Source organism: Orbicella faveolata, unplaced genomic scaffold (assembly GCF_042242905.1).
Source record: "Orbicella faveolata isolate gen_17 unplaced genomic scaffold, um_ofav_v1 contig_47, whole genome shotgun sequence".
Taxonomy (NCBI): domain Eukaryota; kingdom Metazoa; phylum Cnidaria; class Anthozoa; order Scleractinia; family Merulinidae; genus Orbicella; species Orbicella faveolata.
Window position 1 is genome coordinate 5,146,008 of NW_028301577.1, and position 19,448 is coordinate 5,165,455.

At 39.5% G+C, this 19,448-nt stretch overlaps 1 protein-coding gene across 2 annotated transcripts; it reads left to right on the top strand.

Moving 5' to 3' along the window:
* Positions 1 to 129: 129 nt before the first annotated feature.
* LOC110066257 (uncharacterized) lies at positions 130 to 16,586 on the top strand. 2 transcript variants are annotated; one of them, XM_089280052.1, is made up of 8 exons: positions 130 to 198; positions 5,901 to 6,511; positions 8,711 to 8,805; positions 9,183 to 9,336; positions 12,331 to 12,394; positions 12,761 to 13,035; positions 13,538 to 13,712; positions 14,974 to 16,586. In XM_089280052.1, the coding sequence occupies exons 2-8, from the start codon at positions 5,933 to 5,935 to the stop codon at positions 15,150 to 15,152; spliced, it is 1,521 nt and encodes a 506-aa protein (XP_089136178.1). In that variant the 5' UTR covers positions 130 to 198; positions 5,901 to 5,932; the 3' UTR covers positions 15,153 to 16,586. The 2 variants fall into 2 exon arrangements, with proteins under 2 accessions (XP_089136178.1, XP_089136177.1); XM_089280051.1 differs by lacking the exon at positions 130 to 198 and adding an exon at positions 3,299 to 3,670.
* The last annotated feature ends 2,862 nt before the right edge of the window (positions 16,587 to 19,448 follow it).

A 19,448-nucleotide genomic window follows, 5' to 3' on the forward strand; every position in this document is an offset into this window, starting at 1 on the left:
AATAGCCACGGGAACTGTTATGGTAAGTGTTGCATAGCTAATTGAAATATATATACAATGTCAACAACGGTTGAATGAATGACACCCCGTGCTGCTCATAAGCGCGGGGCATTATAGAAAATTGAATTCAGTTGACTGAAGGCTTCGGTTGTCCTAAAACGTGCTCGAGCTCTGGTCGGAAATCTCTAAGGTACGAAGGTATGTAGGCCTTACTCGACTTTCATGTAAATAGATAACCGATTATTGTGAGTTACTGCCTGCAGAAAAACGTAATTCTTTACCTCACGAACGATTTGAGCAAGCTGTTGTTTTGACTATGTTATTGACCTGGCATTCATTGTTAGCCACGCAACTTAAACTTTAGATCTATGCTCGTTTATAGCGAATTCCACTTAAGAATTGGACAAATGCGCTCATTTAAAAAGTAAGAAATTTTTATTTCAAATTTCCGACTTTTGTTTTTACCTGGCATTTAAATTTCTTATCGGGACGCTACAATTATATTATATGTGCCTTAATCAATAGCATTCATTTCCGAAATCACTGAATTGTTGCAAACTTGAAAGCTTTCAATATATTTCTATGCTGAACGTCGTGCAGAAACGCCACTTTGAGTAAATGTAATGAATTAACCCAATGACAGCTGAACCGAAAGCAATGTAAAAGCGTCAGGTTTTTTTGATTAGTAATCGTCTTCTTTTCAAAAGTCTAAGATATAGATTTGCCAATCTATAATGCATCGCGATTCATTACCAACCAAGTTAGAATTTCGGTATGGCGCAATGAGTGTCACGAAGCACAGGTATTCGCCAGTAATATATATTCAAGTGTTTCCAACCTACACCGATCATGAGTGACTACCAACTCAGACACACATTTCCCTAAGTCACTCTGCAAGGATAACACTTCGTCGTTTTATTTAATTTATTGCATTATATTAAGAATTTCCCACATCGCAAGCAACTGCAATAAAAGACCCTCGATTATGGTTAATTCGCCTTAGGCGTGATTTCTCGTGTTTAATATTGTTAACGGCTAGGTCTTATCTTGTACTAAATACTGCCTTCAGTCAGAGCTTACATTAAGTAAAAATATATGATAAGTTTGTGTAAAAAGCTGTTAAAACTATGTACGCTAAACGTTTTCGGCCATTGCGATCACCTGATGATGATCTCAACGGTCGAAAACGTTAAAGGAGCTAAGTCACGGTTTGCACATCTTCGAAAAGCTTAGCCTACATTTGTCAAGTTCGTCGTTTGTAATCCGTGTTAATCTTCTCCATCCTTAACCATCCTTTTTCCTTCATGGTTTTTGTTTTTATCTTTTCGGGGTTTTTCTATCTTAGTAAAGTACTATTTTCAGGTTTTCTTCAGTTTAAAGGTAATTTTGTACGGGGTCAAATTAGCTCAAAATATCGTGACTGACCGCCTTTATATTTAAGTGTTTTTACCTTAAACTTTCAAATTGCATGATTTGTTTCGTTTTCCTTTTTTTTTTTTTTTTTTAAAAAAGTCAAAATCCAACTGTTTTTCAACTGCATCTTATCAAAATAACTGACTTTGCAAGAATTAAGCAGAGAGCTTCTCGTCAACAAAGCTGCACTCGGTTCAGACCGGGGTGTTTTGGTCTTCTTAGGAGCGAGGGTGGGAAGGAGAGGGTTTGAAGCTTACCCTTTTTAATTCGTAGAGTAATAAAGCTATGATAAAGAAACTTGGCAAATTTTTAGCACGTCCTGGAATTATTCTTTTGATCACTGTTGCACTGAAGAACGACGTAATACGACGGAGAAAATTAAAATGCCATTATTTCCAACCGTCTTCTTGGATCCTCCGTGTAGGCTATCTTGGATTTCACGATTTTTTTCTTAACGCCTGAAAACCACCTAAACTAAGCCAGATATGGTGAAAATCGAAGAGAAAACTCACAGGCGCCACCTGTACATATAAATGTTACTACAAGAAGGATAAGCAATTTTTCATTAAAAACAAGAAAATTCACAATTTGCAAACCGTGCTCGTCAAAATAATTTGTATGGCTTTCATAGGAACATCAAAACAAATGCCAGATCATTTCCTGATAAATTTCAGTTAAAGTTACCAGAATTGAAGTTCATTACTTCAACGCCTCTGAAATTAAAAGAATTTAAAATTGGTGAGGATCTCAAAATTCCCAACCCCCCCCCCCCCTCCTCCCCCAACTCGAGCCTAGTCTTGATATGGTTAATAATTAACCGGGGCGACCAGCACACTTGACAAGGTTTTTCAAATTTACAACTGGTCAAACAAAACAATAGATAGAGAACTAAACAACGCCCTTGGCTATAAGAGCAAAACAGGCGCAGATATGAGAATAGAGGTTTTGGTGCAGATCAACGGAATTGGTCAGAGTAAGAGATAATACAACTCTAAATAAACAAAGAAAAATAGAAGTGGTTTCACACAATCGTAGGAGTGCTCGATACAAATACATGTAGAGCGAAATACAAATTACAAATTAAGATAGAAACGCTAAATATATATCTAAAACTAGCAGCTGTCAATTCTTAGTTAATACATGACAACATGACCTTTGTTGATGAGGCTGCAGGGTTTCGGTGTATGAGAAAACGTGAAAAATTCTTCAATGTGGGAAACCTGTTAAATTCATTCTTAAAATCAACCAGGGCATATTATCTTTACATACCACCAACTTCGCGGGGCTAATATATTTGAATAACTGTCAATACAATCAGCACTGGAGGGCAGCAGGTATTTTGATCACAAGCTTGGAAGGATAAAAGACGTAAAATTGATTCATATTTTTACCCATATAAAAAAGATAAACAAAGAAAAATAGAAGTCGTTTCATACAATGGTAGGAGTGCTGAATACAAATACATGATGTAAATAAATAATAATTTGTTTGTTCACTGGAAATGTGCCAAAAATATTAGAATTTAAAACTGAAACTATTTTACTAGTATATTATTCAATACCTGTCAACGTTGCCTTTGGAAATATCGGAAGTTAAAGTAGTTTTACTCATTTTGCATATTGCTTTTTTCCGGCTAAACTCAGTTGAATTGTAAAACATTTTCCAAGTCCACAGGTTTAGAGACACTAATTTTCGCAACGAATTGCTTTTTTTTAAAGAAGTGGATGAGTAATTATGGCCGTTTGAACCATGATTGACAGAATGTAACTTTGCAATACCTTGAGGCGTCTTTTTACTCAGGGCAGGTGACCATTTCCGGTTATCTTGTTTGATTTGAAATAGTCAAGCTAAAGACAAAATATTGACAATCTTTATGACACTACGTCGGACTTGAAACCACGTTTAATTAAAGACCAGATCAAACCAAGGCGTGAGCAATTTTAACAGAACATCAATACAGGCATGATGCTCTGTATTTACTTTCTCACAGGAGCTTCAACCCCAGTTTTTTTCTAAAACCATAGGCAAACGTACAATATCAGGAGCTGGTTGCTTTTCTTGTGGTTTCTCAAGGCTGTAGTACACATTCAGTGGGAGTAATACAGGTTTTGAGGGATTGAGACAAGTGCGATGAATCACCGACCACGGCACAATATACTTGTGTCATGTGACTGAATCGACCACACCAAACCGGATTTTAGAAGTAGATTTCGAAACTGCTAGCAGAGAAACTAAGTAAATAAGGAAGGCAGCTGAGGTAAGTCCGGTTTCAAACGTATCAAAATTTAAGAAGCCATATCCACTTGTATTAGGCTTTATACCCGGATATTTCAGAATTAAACGTTCTAATCGTGCACGGCATTTAAAGTCGTAAGGTTGTTAAATAGCAAGCAGCAGTTACTCAAAGTTTTGACTTAATTGGCTTTGCAAAAAGTTATTTTGTGAGCAATAAATACTCTTATAAGATTTGTAGAAAGCTTACGTTTCTTTGGAAAAGAAAAATAAGCTAAGGTAAAATTGTATTCTGAAAAAAAAATGCTATTAATAATGAATTGGTAACTTTGTGTATTTATGCCAGGTTAGACTTATATAAACATACATTTGACTACGTCGTGAACCCCTCTGGCACCACGATGAAGCAACTTCAAATTTTGCGAACGAGAAAGTTAGTTGGAGAGTCGCCATTTATTCATCAGTGAAGGCAATAACGGCAGGTTAACTCACGCATAACGATCACGAAATTAAGACAGTTCAAGTTTAGACAACGAGATGGTCTGGTGTTAGTGCCGGATAAAATCCGTCCGAATCCTGAAGCTAGGTGGATGGTCTATCGATGTCGACGTCGCGGCAACGAAATATGCTAATGCATCACTGTTAAAGCGACGATACTGAAGGCGGGTAATGCATGTATGATACATATAAGCGAAAACTTTCTTTCGCAAATAATTGAGGTAAACCCAGACGATATAAAACCGCAGACTGGTACTGACTATTGATTCTATAATTCTGCAAGGACCCCTAGGACTATTTTTAAAGGATGCGAACAACTAATTCCAATTCGAGCAATATAACAGCTGTCAAGGACCTGTGACAAATTAAAACTCACAGACCGACATTTGAATATCAATCAATGAAATATTTTTCTAATGTTTTTTCTTTCCTACCAATGAATTATTCAGCTCATGGTACATTTTAGCCCAACAACCTCAGTCAGTGTTAATTCTCCAAGTCAACGAGAATATTGTTGATCCTCGGGAGTCCAGCGTGTTTGTTTTATCACAGAGAAAATTATAAACTGAATGCTCGGAAAACGTGGGTGATCCATCTCAGTCTAAGACCAAAGTTTCATGCAGAAAACGATATAAACCCACCAGCTTAAAACAAAGCGAAACAATACAAAAGACCGTAGAAGTATTTCAGTTGATATAAACGGAATTAATACAAAAAAAAGAGAAGAATCGGTCGGCCCTGTTTATTTAATGAGCAGGTATTTCCTTTTTATTCACGAAGAAAAAAAATGGTATTCAGGAGGAAAAACTCTTTTGCTTAAAGGCCGCAAATCGCTTAGAGAGGACGAAAAAGGTAGCGAAACAATACAAGAGTGGCAGTCAGTGCAATTCGTGTTTAACATAGAACTGAGATAAAAACAACAACTGCATATGTCCACCTGCTATATGATAATCGTGACAAGGATGATAAAATTTTGTTATTTTCATTTTTCTAGAAAGCACTTTTTTACTCTAATATGTTATTTGAGAAGTAGAAAAATTGTTTTCCCAGTTTTTGCCACTCGCTTAAGTCGACAACAGTTATAATAAAGAGAAGAGTTACCATTTATATATGGTAATTCACTTCGGAGATGACTCAAAAACTGAAAAGTTCACTCTGTCATAATTAAGGTGGCTCCCTATTTTACCACTGAAAACGTGCTGAGAACAAAGCTTTAGTGCTCAAAGGAAACATCATCAGGTAAATTCCGTAAAATTACGAAAAAAACTTTGCAAAATCCGTTTAATTCTTCTGGGTTGTAGTTATTTCGGGCACGTCTCTTAATAGTAAATTTGACTAGTGAGGCTGTGGCACTGTTTCGTCGTACTTAGTTGCTTTCCAACAAGGCCGAATCGTGATGGCGACAATTGCGACAACTTTAAGAGTAAAACAAATATCGGTGTTCCAAATGGATCTGTGGCTGTCTGGCACAGGTGAAATAGTTCAAAAGTTATAAATACTAGCGCGTTTCTGGCATTATTTGAGAATTCTGATGTCTTGATAACATGAAATAGTGGCAAAAGCGTAAGACAGTGTAACTATCTCGACTTGCTGGTGTTCGTGTCGCACGCGTACTCGCGCTTAGCGTAGTCCATGACCCTTCTTCTTTACTTTTTGACTGGAAGTCCTAGACATTTTCAATTATATTAGTGTAATCTAGTTAACATTTCTGGGAAACTCCATTCTTAGAGAATTACTGACTTGGTTTGCTCTTGCAGTCTTAAAGATCAGAAAAGCTGCCTCACAGAAGATGACCCCAGCGTGGAGCAGTTCAGCAGCCTTAATATGTACCGCTGTACTGTTTTGGAAGCCAGTCCTAACGTCTTCGGCATCCCCACCGCCTCGCACTGGCACTTGTCCTATTCCACGAACTGGAATTAGGATATCTATTCTCAACGATCCTCCATTTACCGAGTTCAAGTCCGGTGAGGTGGAAGGCATATTGGGAGAGTTTTTCACTGAAATTCAAAAGAAATGTTTTCTAGATACTCCAGAATGCAAATCAGTATCCAGGAATGTCACGATCGAAAAGAGCCTGTTTAACTCTACAGCAAACTTCGTATCGGCCATAGAGGGAAATACAACAGATATCGCCTTCCCAATAACAGCCCCAATGAAGATGGTTTTGTCTGGTGACAGCTACTTGGGACCACTTTTGATATTTGAGGTATTCATAAAATCCTCCGGATATTCGCTCATCATGGACGTCGAAAATTTCAACCAAAAATCCAATGACATTGTCTTTGATACCTTGCTTGTAAACACCTGGCCCATATTCGTTTTCACTCTCCTTATCGCTGGAATCTCAGGAATATGTGTCTGGATGTTGGTAAGTAAAATACATTACATACATACATACTTCTTGAACTTGAATAGAATAAATCTTTGGGAGCGCTCAACCCTGAGAGGAGCAGTAATTGTAATGGTCAATGGTAGCAAGATTTCAATTCACCGTTTTATTACGACAACGCTGTTTCGTATGGACAAACTGGCAAAGAATGACTACACTCATCAGGCAATATCAACGAATGACCGTTAAATTACAAGAACTGGCAATTAAAAGCGAAGGTTGCTTTGTGATATAACAACAGTTGTTAGGTAAAAAAAAAAATCAGTCGTTATGAGATGCAAAAACAGATGCGAGAGTTGCTATGGAATGTAAAAACAAATCGCGTGTAACTAAAAGACTGTGTTGCTTGATCACAAAGTTCTTGAGTAGGTATCTGTTTCCGTGGGGACATGAACTTGCTAGCTCGTTTCGCCTGTTTAGGATGCACAAATAAATATGAAGAATAGTGAGACGGGGCCTACGGTTTATCTTCCTTAAAAGACTAGAAAGTCTAACCATTTGCAGATGTCAGTAGAAAGAGAACACTTTCTCCTCAATTATTTAAAGACCCTGAGTGTTAGTCCGGCCGGGTTTTGAACCTGCGACCTCCCGCACGCTAGTCCGGTGCTCTACCACCGAGCTAGCCGGTCGGCGGTGATGGAGTTGACGGGCTTACACGAGTCCTACGATTCGTGACAATTGTACATTTGCCGATGTTGTGTTATTAGGAGGAATTTTAAGTAGAGTGCAGCCGTTAGACTGAGCTTTTTCAAATGTTTAGAGGTGATGTCTGCATGGTTGCCGCTGTTACGTGCATGCCGCTTCGCAGAGTTTGACACCTCTTTAATTTGTTACGTGCTTACACTTTGTATCGGCTCATTTCTATTACAAGAGATGTGTTTAAGGTAATTCCCTTGAAATTGTTCTACTATCAAACTTTTTTTGAAACTTGGCATAATTACCATTCATGATGTAACATTAAAAAAATGCAATAAAAAAATGGGGTCACCGTGCTTGTTTACGTGTCAGCAGGCTCTTAAAATGGGGTATTTTTACTGGTTACGCGGTAAAAATTCGAATCATCTCCATACAGAATTTAGTTTTGGTTACTTGAAAGACACAAAACTTTATCTTGAAGGTAAAGCTTCTTTTATTCACATAATCAGTATTGCTTCATTTAAGCCGTTTTTGATTGCCTGGTTGTGGGAATATTGCACTTTTTTTGGTTAGCTTGATGTCCTCGCCCTGGCCAAAATATACCCAGTACGGAACTATTTTTCAAAAAAAAATCATGTTCTACTATCATACTTTTTTTCTTCTTCAAATATGATCTTTATTTGACTGTTCTTAGCAAATACCTGAAAAAAAAAAAAACAGAAAGAAAAAAAATCGGGTGTCACCGTGCTCGTTGAAGAGAAATGGAGCATTTATTTCGCTATCGAGCTTAGTTTGAGGGAAATCTCTCACGTTTTGTACGCACACGCGCTCATGTGCGCGCGCTAATGACGCGAAAATCGTGCACAGTAGGGATGCGCAATGCAATACTAAGGAATTACCATAAGTCTCTAAGTAGTGGCGTTCAAGGGAAAAAGTTTGAAATATTCCGTGAGCATGTTGCTTCCTTGCATTCTATTGTGACGCCGGACCCGGCTGTTTGATTAGAACTGTTTGCTCAGTAGTGCAGTACGTTGCTTCTTATAACGGATATCATATTTACAATACTATGTACGCCTGTAGTTGCTAGCGCAACTCGTACATAAGTGAAAATGTTAGACATCCTGTGACTTGGCACAAGATTCTCGTGGTGCGTACCATTACGGCGGATCGAAAATGCCTGGTTTCTATTGGCTATCACAGCTAGCCAATGGTGTAATGTACTTAATGTGGCTTTCATGTCGTTATTTCAGGATGTTTGCCCTTCCTCAGTGCTAAGTTCCTCAGTTCTGAATGGGACACGTCAATGACGTCTGCTATAAAATTGAGTTTATTTTGGCACTGAGCTATTACAATTCACAACTTGTGACCTGCTTACTGTGCCACGCAGCCACGGACCCCTTTAGATTTCCAATATTTATTTTAACGTCTTTCTCATGTCGTTATGTCGCTAGTGTGAGCTAAGTCTACATGGATACTGGCAGAAGACCAACTATTATCACTGTAAATTTAAGAAATCAAGACCCTAGATTTTGTTTCTTTCAGGAAACGTACTTTAACGAAGAGGAATTTCCTCGTTCTTTTACAAAAGGTTGCTATGAAGGATTTTGGTGGGCTTTTGTCTCCATGACGACGGTCGGGTAAGACATATGAGCAACTTAAGGGCCGCATCGAAGATAATTTTCAGCCTGCGCCCATTGCGTTTGTTTTTATGAAAGCATGCTTAAAATCGATCTAGAGAGACATGGTAAAAGAGAATCCCTTACAAGTCTCAATGTCTAGATCTGTAATTACGATACCACTTCTCTCGCATTTACCGAATAGAAGGTGGTGTTCCATGAAATGTAAGAAAACAATGCAGCAGTTTTTCTAGAACGCAAAAGTGCATTATTTCCTTAGAAAACACAGGTGTCTCTAGCTACCCTTCTGCATTATAAATCTGAGAAAGTTATCCCAAATCGGAATCTCATATGAAGTTGACGTTATATTGATTTTTCAGTGTTTCTTCAATTTTCAGCTATGGAGACAAGACTCCCAAGTTTATTTTGGGTCGTGTGTTTGGCGTCATTTGGATCTTGATTGGTTTGGTCGTCATAGCAATGTTCACGGCGACCGCTACAAGTGCGCTCAGCATTAGTTTCAGCGACCTTGCTCGACTGGAAGGAAACAAGGTAAAGCAAATTAAAATGGTCGAAGTTAATGACATTTCCGAGACTTCCATGTGGAAAAGGAAGTCCGTCGTAGGATGATTGTCAGAAAGTTTGCATTGAACCCCAAAAGCAGACCAACCTGGGCGTAGCTCGTGCTTCACTATACCATGTGTTTATCCCTAAAAGATACCGGTTTAAACGGTCTTGAATGCGTTTTTGTTTATTTCTTTGAGAGCAATTTTAAAAGATACCTTGACAGTTTAAACTAGAAGCGTTCCTTCCTGAACACCCTCAGTGAGACAAAATCCGTGATTTACACCTCTGAGTGAGACAAGGAGCATCCCCGACCTTAAGCTTTTTGCATTGAAATCGCCATCCTCCCCCCCGGGGTAACATTTGTGATTTTGTGTGATAAAAATCATACGAGGTTTTGGTGTGTGGGGTAGAAAGCGTTCTTGAGCCTGGAAAGGGACGTATGTAGTAAACAGTAGTTTTACAGTCGCTTTAATTTTGTCTCCAATTGGATTCTGTACTAGGAAGGATTTTAGATTTTAGGTAATAGACCTTTCCCGCATTCCAACAAACAATGGCACCGAGTCGAGGTCAGGGTGGACAAAAATACAGCAAATGTATGAAAATATCCACCCCAACCTCGCTGTGGTGCTATTGTTCGTACGCGCTGAAGTGGAATGCGGGAAAAGTCTATTAAATTGGTTAATCATTCATGGCCAAGCACAAGTACTTTGACATGCACCAGTAAATAATTGATCGCAAAGTACAACTGCTTGTGATTATGATGCTCTGTGAAGTTAGTTATTAACAAGATATTCCATATTTTTAATGTACATCACTTCTCACAAAGGTGGTTATAATTGATTTATAAAATAACTGACATAATACGTGCGCTCTGATTGGTCAAAAACCTTTCGTTGAATGTACCGGTAAACACATGGTTTCCGGAACTCAGAAAATTAGCGAAAACTCAAGCTTTATACATATTTTCGGTCTTCACTGGCTACGATATCAATGACAAGGATATCTTTTAATTCAACATATACAAAGAAATGTGTAAAAAAAAAAGCAGGACCAGAATTTGGTCCCGATATAAATGCTTGATCTCTTTTGATTTCCATGGCCAAAATTTTACGCCGATTCCGCTTGAGTTTAGAAGATAGTTTTAAGCGCTTTCATTGCTTTCCACGGGCTGTGGAGGACGCAGTTCCGACAACAGCCGGGCATGATCAATGATCAATTTGGGTTGTTAAAAAAGCAGGTGAAAGATTTCTTTCGAGTTAACATCAGTAGTTTATCAGTAGTTTTAAGATAAAACTTAAATTCAATGCACGCATGCATGACACGATAAATGACTTTAGGCGGCCCAAGTAATAGTTTTCATTCAGCAAAATTCGAAGAAACACGGACCTCATAGCCTTCAACATAAGTAAATAAATGTGGAATAAATTTCTGAAGCATGGTTTCTAGCCTAACCTTTTAGTTTATTCCATTCTCAAAACGTTTGAAAATTGTCTTTGAATCACTTCGCCTAGCACATAAAGTTTGTACTGCTTGCAAACTTTTGGCATAGTTTTTTACTTACGTGGTGACTGATTCCGGCCACGAATTCCTGCATTTTCCCGTCAAAGTCCTTTTGAATTGATTCATACCTCTTTTTTCGTGTTCTCCCAACATCCCAAGTGGGTGAAAACTCCCATAAACCCATAGAAAGAGTGGTCTATTACTTATTTAATATAAAGATTTGGGCAAGCCTAAAAGCGGAGCTCCTGGGCCGGATTGTTCAGAGCCAGATTAAGCTAGCCCAGGATAAGCTAGAATTTTGATCTGAGTTTTGTAACTTAGGGATGAGGCTTTCTGTATATTGTTTGGCCGTCTGTTTTGAGTTTGAATAATCTCAAAATACACAAAACAAAAGCAGTAAAAAACATTTGGAAACAAGAAAAATTTATAATTCGGTTAACTTTTAATCCTAGGTTAGCGTTAAGCGGCTTCCGAACCCGGCCCAGCATAGTATAGGTAATCATACGGTTTCGAGTTCAATTTGGAATTAATTTGCACGAGTGAGTTTTTCAAAAAGCTGAAATTGCACGAGCCGCTTGGGCGAGCGCCAATTTCAGCTTTTTGAAAAACTAACAAGTGCTAATTAATTCCAAAATGAACGGGAAAAACCGTATGATTACTTATCAATAATATAAACATGAAAAAATTCGCGTGGAGGAATGCCGGGAGATCTTTCTTGAAGCCATTTTTCCTCATTCGAGAAAACTTTTTTCAAAGTGTAATTTGCACTGGTGTTACACTTTTTGCACTGGGGCTACACTTTTTACACTGGTGTTACACTTGAACTGCACTGCTCTCAGCCAATCAGAATCCAGTAATTTTTTCATGTATATTATAACAACAAGTCAACTTGACATGAGCCCACGATCCAATCGAAAACCAGCACTTGGTCAGCGGCCAATTTAAAAAAATACGTTACGTTACGAGATCTAAGCTTGAGTCCGCGACATGGTCACGTGATAAAGGTCAGCGGATACCTTGTTTTGACAGATGTCAATTGACCATAACATGGATGTTCAATATCAAAGAAGGACGCTATAAGCCAAGGCTGCATGTCAACCTATTAGCTAGAGTATGGTCGCCTTCTTAGGCAACTCCGCCGCCTTTTGTAGAGCGCGCCCACGAGCAATACCGCTAGCCAAGATAACCACGAGAAAATCAATTCATGGGTTTCCTTTTCTCACCTCTATGAATATGGGGCTCCGCTTGGCAGCCCTTCAGGCCGCCGAAGCTATAATAGCAGATTCGCACTTTGCCATCATTTGAGTACAATTACCGGAAATCCTTTCGGTTTTTCTTTATTATTTAAATTTTGAAGCCCCAGTGGGTTTTATATAACAGTTGCCCCAATTGGAATAACAAAGACAAAATAGTGAAGGATTCTGGTAGTTGTAGTCAAATGACGCCATCATGCAAATCGCCTTTTAAATTCACTTTCAGATTGGTGCGCTTAACCTCACATCAGCGAGAATAGAAGCAAAGATAAAAGGAGCGGATGTGAAAGGTAGGTCGGTAGCTCAATATGTGATATACATTTTCCTGTCTTTGACCTCACCAGTAATAGTCAGGTGTATAATCAGAAGAAGTAAATGGGACGAAGGACTTGTCAAGTGCAAACGACAATCGGCTGTCGAAAAAACCCAGCGCCAGGTGGGCGCACCTTTGTAAATACATAAGTTAAATATGCACTTGTGAGGTTAACCAAGCTAGAGTCACTCACGGATGAATTTCCTTGCGTGCAATCTCCACGTGCAATATTACTCGGTGTACTGGGGTCAAAATTCGAGCAGGCAAATGCTTTCAAAACAAAATCTAGGACCATCCATTACCAACGGGCAGGTAATAATTTGATAAGGTGCATTGGTTTCAGGTTTTACATCAGTTGACTCCATGTTTGAAGCGCTTGAGAATAATGAGATAGATGGCATTCTGATGGACAAGTACAAAGTGGGTCACTACCTCGCCGAAAGGAATAACGAGAGATTCAAGATGTTTCGTGGCTTCGACGCAGATATTCCATATTATGCTGCGATTCGTGACCGCGACCCAATAAAAGAATTGACAACTGAGGGCGCCTGCTTTGAAAGGCGGATTGAGGGACAGGCTGTGAACGAACTTCTCATAAATCATCTCCAACCTGTCACGGTAAGTAACATACAAAGACAAATTGCAACCCTGTTCGGTGAAACCCCTCGCTATTATTAGGCCCTAAATGGCGCGGACAACCGGGAAGGAATCCTATCACGATATTTTCAGAAACGATTGGCACATACGAAGCCACGTCCAGTTTGTCACTGGCTCCTAATTATGATGGGCCAATATTTTGCTCATTGAATGAACCCTCTTGGCTTAGCATCCTGTAGTTTATAGATGAAGAAGCTTGCCTAGCGCCCTTCCCTTGCTTATCCTTTACCTACTCCTATCTGCATGATACAATACAGGATGTAGAAAGAGTGGGCTTCTCCTGTGAGAAAGCCAAAGCATTAGCTACTGAAGATCCTTGTGGGTTGGAGGGAACTGATGGACGCCCTATTTTCCCCCGAGGATGATAAAAGATAAATGATGATGATGCGCTGTAGAGTGTATCAGATACACTGAAGAGTGTAGCTTAGACCCTTGCCCAATATCTCTATTTATTTTATTGCAGGTGTATAACTCCGATAGTGACTTCATGAGCGTGTTTTCCGGTAAGTCACGCTCCACACATCTGTTCCTGTTCACCATTCTAGGAGTTTTTTTGGGTCTTGTATTTCTCGGGATCTTAGCAGAGATCTTTTACCTGAAGTTGTGGAAATCGAAGAAAAAAGTGGAAAACGGCGAAGGTTAGTACAAAGTAACAAAAAAGAGTAATTTGGAAATTTGAACTGCCTAGCTAGAGTGAGACTCGTGGTCTCGTGGTTCAGAATGCTTTTCAGCGTTAAACATTAGGCGATCGTAGACTATCCTTCCTGTCACCATGCCTGTCATTAGACCACCTGATTCAGTTTGTTAGAGGAAAAGTAAGCATTGCGAAATCTCGTTTTGTGTCACTTATCACTTCGAAGTGTCCCCTAAAAAAGATGTTACATCGGATTTTTTCGCGGCTTTCCTGAAGGGTGAACTGCTGTTAATCTCTCAGTCAGTCAGTCAGTCCGTCAGTCAGTCAATCCGCCAGTCAGTCAGTCAGTAATGCTGTGCTTACATTTGAGCTTTTACCAAGGTAAACAGTTACTAAGGTTAAGTTACTTAACCTTGGTACATTCGTCCAGTGTTTATACCGGCTCATTTACCTTTACCTGATCTTTCAACATTCGCGCGCGCTGCATTATCAACGTCATGAAATCGAACTTGGACGAGGATCCCACCGCAGTGGAACAGGAGCAAATTGAGGTGCCATCATTTTCATAGGCGAGGACCTCATTCCATAATATTACGGCGAAAATTCAGCCGCTTGATCATACCCAGAGTATGCATGGATACGTTGCAGCATCCTCCCTGGTGGCAAAATATATCGACAATAATTACACAACATAGGATCGAAGTTTGTCTAGAGAAAGTTGTAAATAATACTGAGAATGAAAAATACAATGCTCTCTTTTACGTGACGGATTGTTCGCTATAAGAGGATCGATCCAATCTTTCCACGTTATCTGCCATGATCGCCTAGTCAAAACTGGAAAAGAAACGCTTTGTCGACAATCGCGCTATCTGCTCACCGCGGGAAGTGAAATATTACGCCGCCACAAGCGGATATATCTTTCATCTTGACCTTGGTTACCAACTGTAACCATGCCTGATCTCAGGGTAATTACAACTTTTACCTCGGTTAAATTTCTTTTGTCTTTTGCGGCATTTACCAAAGTATCAGTTGGCGTTTACACACGGAAAATGTTTACCTAGTTAAGTAAACTCTGGTACCTCGGTAAACTGTTCAAGTCTAAACACAGCATAAGTCAGTCAGTCAGCCAGCCAGCCAGTCAGTCAGTCACTTCACTCGGTCACTCTATCAAACCTGCAATCAAATCATTTCACCACCAGACCTTACGGCCTGGAATACAAGAAACAAGTTCTATTAGCTTTTGTTTATCTCTTATTTTCTTTCAGACGGAATTGAATTTAAGGAGATGAGTGTGCAGCCTACTTTGAAAGCTAACCTCAAAGGTGTAGAGGACAAGCTTGAACAGCTGGTCAGAGAGATGGGCAAACTGCAAGAGCAGTTCACAGTTGTATCATCCCGTGCAAACCGCCCTACTGGATCGGGACACAACACAACCTACATGTAAGAGAGACAGTGAGAGGCAGAGGAAACAAATCCTTGAGAGACGTTCAAGATGACGGCTGCTTTTTGTTACGTAGCATCAAACACAAATTTCAGGCCAAAGTGGCATAAGCTTGAATTTTACGATTTTTAATAGTAAAGCTGTTATCAAGTAACCCTCGGCTACTATCGACACTTTCTTAATTTATAACTTTATTACATGGCTAGCTCTGCGAGAGAGCAAGATGAAACAAATCCTGCGTTGTGATTGGCTACCCGAGCGGGCAAGATGGCGGCTATTTTGCCGCTCGAGATTGCATGCTGCATCCCGCAGGAAAATGCTGACCGGTATGCCATGTAGTAAATATTTTATTAACTAAGCTTGTTGATTGAGTCAAAATGGCTGGATATTGCCCTTGATCGTTTTTGCAAAATATCCAGTTCGACTTCATGCTTGGTCAATAAAAAATATAACATCATAAGTGACTCCATCGTGAGACAAACGAGTAAAATTTATCTGTCCTATCCTACATCACGATAAATAATAGACACATCTTTAATAAAAACACATAGACATTTTTAAAAAGTATGTTAATCCTCTAACGAGACGAGAAAACTCTTAAAATATTCAAAACACTTTCACTTGATGTAGAGAGGGTATTTTAGTGCATTTTAGTGTATACACGTGACTTCACGGGAGCCATTTTCATGTCCCAAAACAATGAAATTCAACGGCAGCCATGTTGGTGTCCCAAATTAATGCCGTAGAAATTGAACTCTTTTCTTGTGTAAACATTTTCTTTTGTTCCATTAAATCTGCATGGCTGGTGGCCACGTGAGTGAAAACGCTGTATACTCATAAGCATTATTTGCAAAGATTGAATTACCAAACCCTTACATTATGCACAACGTGACAACTGCCATATAACATGCCAGGTTTTTAATTAAAAGTTCAGGCTTCAATGAAACTCCCCCCTCCCTCTGAGTATACTTAAGGTGGCTTACGTGCACAATACTTTAAAAAATAACTATCTTAGAATGTCATCGCAGCTTGTCCAATAATTTTTACAGCATACCATATCAATGAAAACCTTAAAAAATTATCAATTTGCAGTATAAGTTGCATATGTGGTCAGAAGTGGTCAAATACACCGTATTTTAGACCTTGAAGGTAATAACTTTAAAAACACTCGATAAAAATTTCTCATTTTGATCTATTATCTTTAAATTGACAAGACCAAAATTTGACCAATCTTCAAACAAATTATGTTGAAGGGATTCAGACCCAGGCTTTGAAGGTTTCAACAATTTTTGCGGTTTTAAAAGTTTGTAGAAATTAACACTATGTAAAGCTAACTGCTTAGCCTTAAAAGTTTTCGTGACAACTGATTTTGACGTCATAGCTAGAGATGACAATTTTTATTTGATAAAAATTTGCAATAAAAGTTGTTCGTCACCATATTGGCAAACTGTCTTGTGTTCACAGCCATACTAAGGTACTACACGCATGGCACGTCAGCCCTTTGGCTGCCATTCTTTTCAACTACCTTGCTTTTAAATTGAAGTATGACAACAATGATGATGATGATGATGATGATGATAATGATGATGATGATGATGATGATGATGATGAAGGTGATAATGGTGGTGGTGGTGGTGATTAAGAATATAACGTTTCGTGTGCTAGTCAACATACATACAAAGACTGAAGAGGAGGAAAAGGAGGAGAAAGACCAGGATGCTGATTAATTGTTGAATACTTGGGTAATATACACCGTTCAAAAAGAGATGTATGGCGGATTAGTTTCGCCAATTCGCGTTTATCAAAATAAGAGCAAAAAAAATACTGTTTTGTATGGCCGAAGATTTCGATCAGTTCCAGCGCGAGGAAAGTGGCGCAAATTAAAGTGAACATGTTTTATAACGCTGTCGTCCACAAAGGGAAAAGCACTAGGATCGAGGTTGAATCAAAGGAGACCTACGGCTAAACTCGTGGATTAAGTAATCTAGAGGTGAAACATATTGGTGAACTTGCAATTACTGGTGTATCATTAAATGTTGTTAAAACAAGCCGGGTTTGTACCATGCAAGGTCGCACTTAACCCACAAAGTGTAGGCTTTTTTTCGTTGGCTTTTTTTGCACACACATTACAAAGACATACGTCCAGAATAGCTAGGGTGGCAAAACTGCAGCAGAACATGGAGTGGTAAAGGCTAAGGGTTCTTGGGTCACAGAGGACACTCCTGCCCAACAAATCATACAGTACTCTCCCCCCCTTCCCCCTCCTCTTCCCTTACACTCAGATCTTGATGTTGATCTGCCTGCTGGAAAAACTTGCATGTATTCAAGTCGTACGAACTCACAAACGTTTTTCATTGCATTTCATTCAAGGCTATAGGTAAGGTTTCTTATGAGACAGCACTTCTTTTCCAATGTGGAACCGCTTGTCTCTATAATATATTGCACGAAAAATACATCAAAATAAGTAGCCTCTTTTGCAAGCATTTTCAGTGTTGATCCGAAAAATCTGTCGACCCATAAATATGTGTTCCAAAAATAATAATAACAGCTTTATTGAAGTGTCAATGTATTTAGTATTAACTACTAATTGGGGACAAGCTCGAGGGGGTTTCTTTCCCTTTGTTATCTTTTTAATCAGGAAGCAAAAGTGTAAACAAAAGACGGGGTAAAAATCATTTAAGCTTATCAAAGTGAAGTATTTGGGAATTTATTTCCAAGTTTATGTGCATTTCACATCCCACTTAGAGTTCAGATCAACGTACTAAAATAAACAAGACAAGTATAGAGAACACAACTTTAATCTAAACTTAATTCGATTCCGGTTAAACATGGACAGCTCAACATGAAAAACTGAAGTGTTTAAACTGCAAAGCTGTGAACGAAGGTCCTGCTTGATTGAACGTTAGATCTCACAGGAGATCTAATCGGCCAAATTTGGAAAGTAAAACGATAATACGTCACTACTGCAAGGCTGACACAACGTCGTAGAGTTAAAACAATCTTTCGGCTGGCCTCAAGTTTAGATGTTACTAAATTATAAAAATGAAATTACAATATTATACCATGGTGCCGATGTTTGTCCTGTTTTCAATAGCTGTTTCGTTCATTAAAAGTTGTTCGTTTCGCTCATATAAGTTCACTAAGGTCGAGGAATAAGACACATTCTTATCAAAGCTTACCACATTAGCACGAGATTTAATCACTTCCAGCAAACAAATGCACATCTCCTGGTCATTTTGAACGCCTGGACGACTCAAATGCTCATGAAATTCAGCCTTCAAGTTGGCCATAGTACTAATTCGAACATTCGAAGTCAACTCCACTTCAATATAGCGAAACACCTAATATTAATGGTCGTGTAAAAGCTACAAATTCATCAATATTCGGGCTGGCACGATGCACGCATTGAGTAGTAGGCTCGCACTGACTGCACGGTTACAATTCCAATATGGCGTCGGGCTCGGCTACTATTCCAATATGGTGTCGGGCTCGGTTACTATTCCAACATGGCGTCAGACTCGGGCGCTCTCGTTCGGGTCGACTAATTACGAACAGTGTCTACACCTGAGTGAGTGAGTGAGTGAGTGAGTGAGTGAGTGAGTGAGTGAGTGAGTGAGTGAGTGAGTGAGTGAGTGAGTGAGTGAGTGAGTGAGTGAGTGAGTGAGTGAGTGAGTGAGTGAGTGAGTGAGTGAGTGAGTGAGTGAGTGAGTGAGTGAGTGAGTGAGTGAGTGAGTGAGTGAGTGAGTGAGTGAGTGAGTGAGTGAGTGAGTGAGTGAGTGAGTGAGTGAGTGAGTGAGTGAGTGAGTGAGTGAGTGAGTGAGTGAGTGAGTGAGTGAGTGAGTGAGTGAGTGAGTGAGTGAGTGAGTGAGTGAGTGAGTGAGTGAGTGAGTGAGTGAGTGAGTGAGTGAGTGAGTGAGTGAGTGAGTGAGTGAGTGAGTGAGTGAGTGAGTGAGTGAGTGAGTGAGTGAGTGAGTGAGTGAGTGAGTGAGTGAGTGAGTGAGTGAGTGAGTGAGTGAGTGAGTGAGTGAGTGAGTGAGTGAGTGAGTGAGTGAGTGAGTGAGTGAGTGAGTGAGTGAGTGAGTGAGTGAGTGAGTGAGTGAGTGAGTGAGTGAGTGAGTGAGTGAGTGAGTGAGTGAGTGAGTGAGTGAGTGAGTGAGTGAGTGAGTGAGTGAGTGAGTGAGTGAGTGAGTGAGTGAGTGAGTGAGTGAGTGAGTGAGTGAGTGAGTGAGTGAGTGAGTGAGTGAGTGAGTGAGTGAGTGAGTGAGTGAGTGAGTGAGTGAGTGAGTGAGTGAGTGAGTG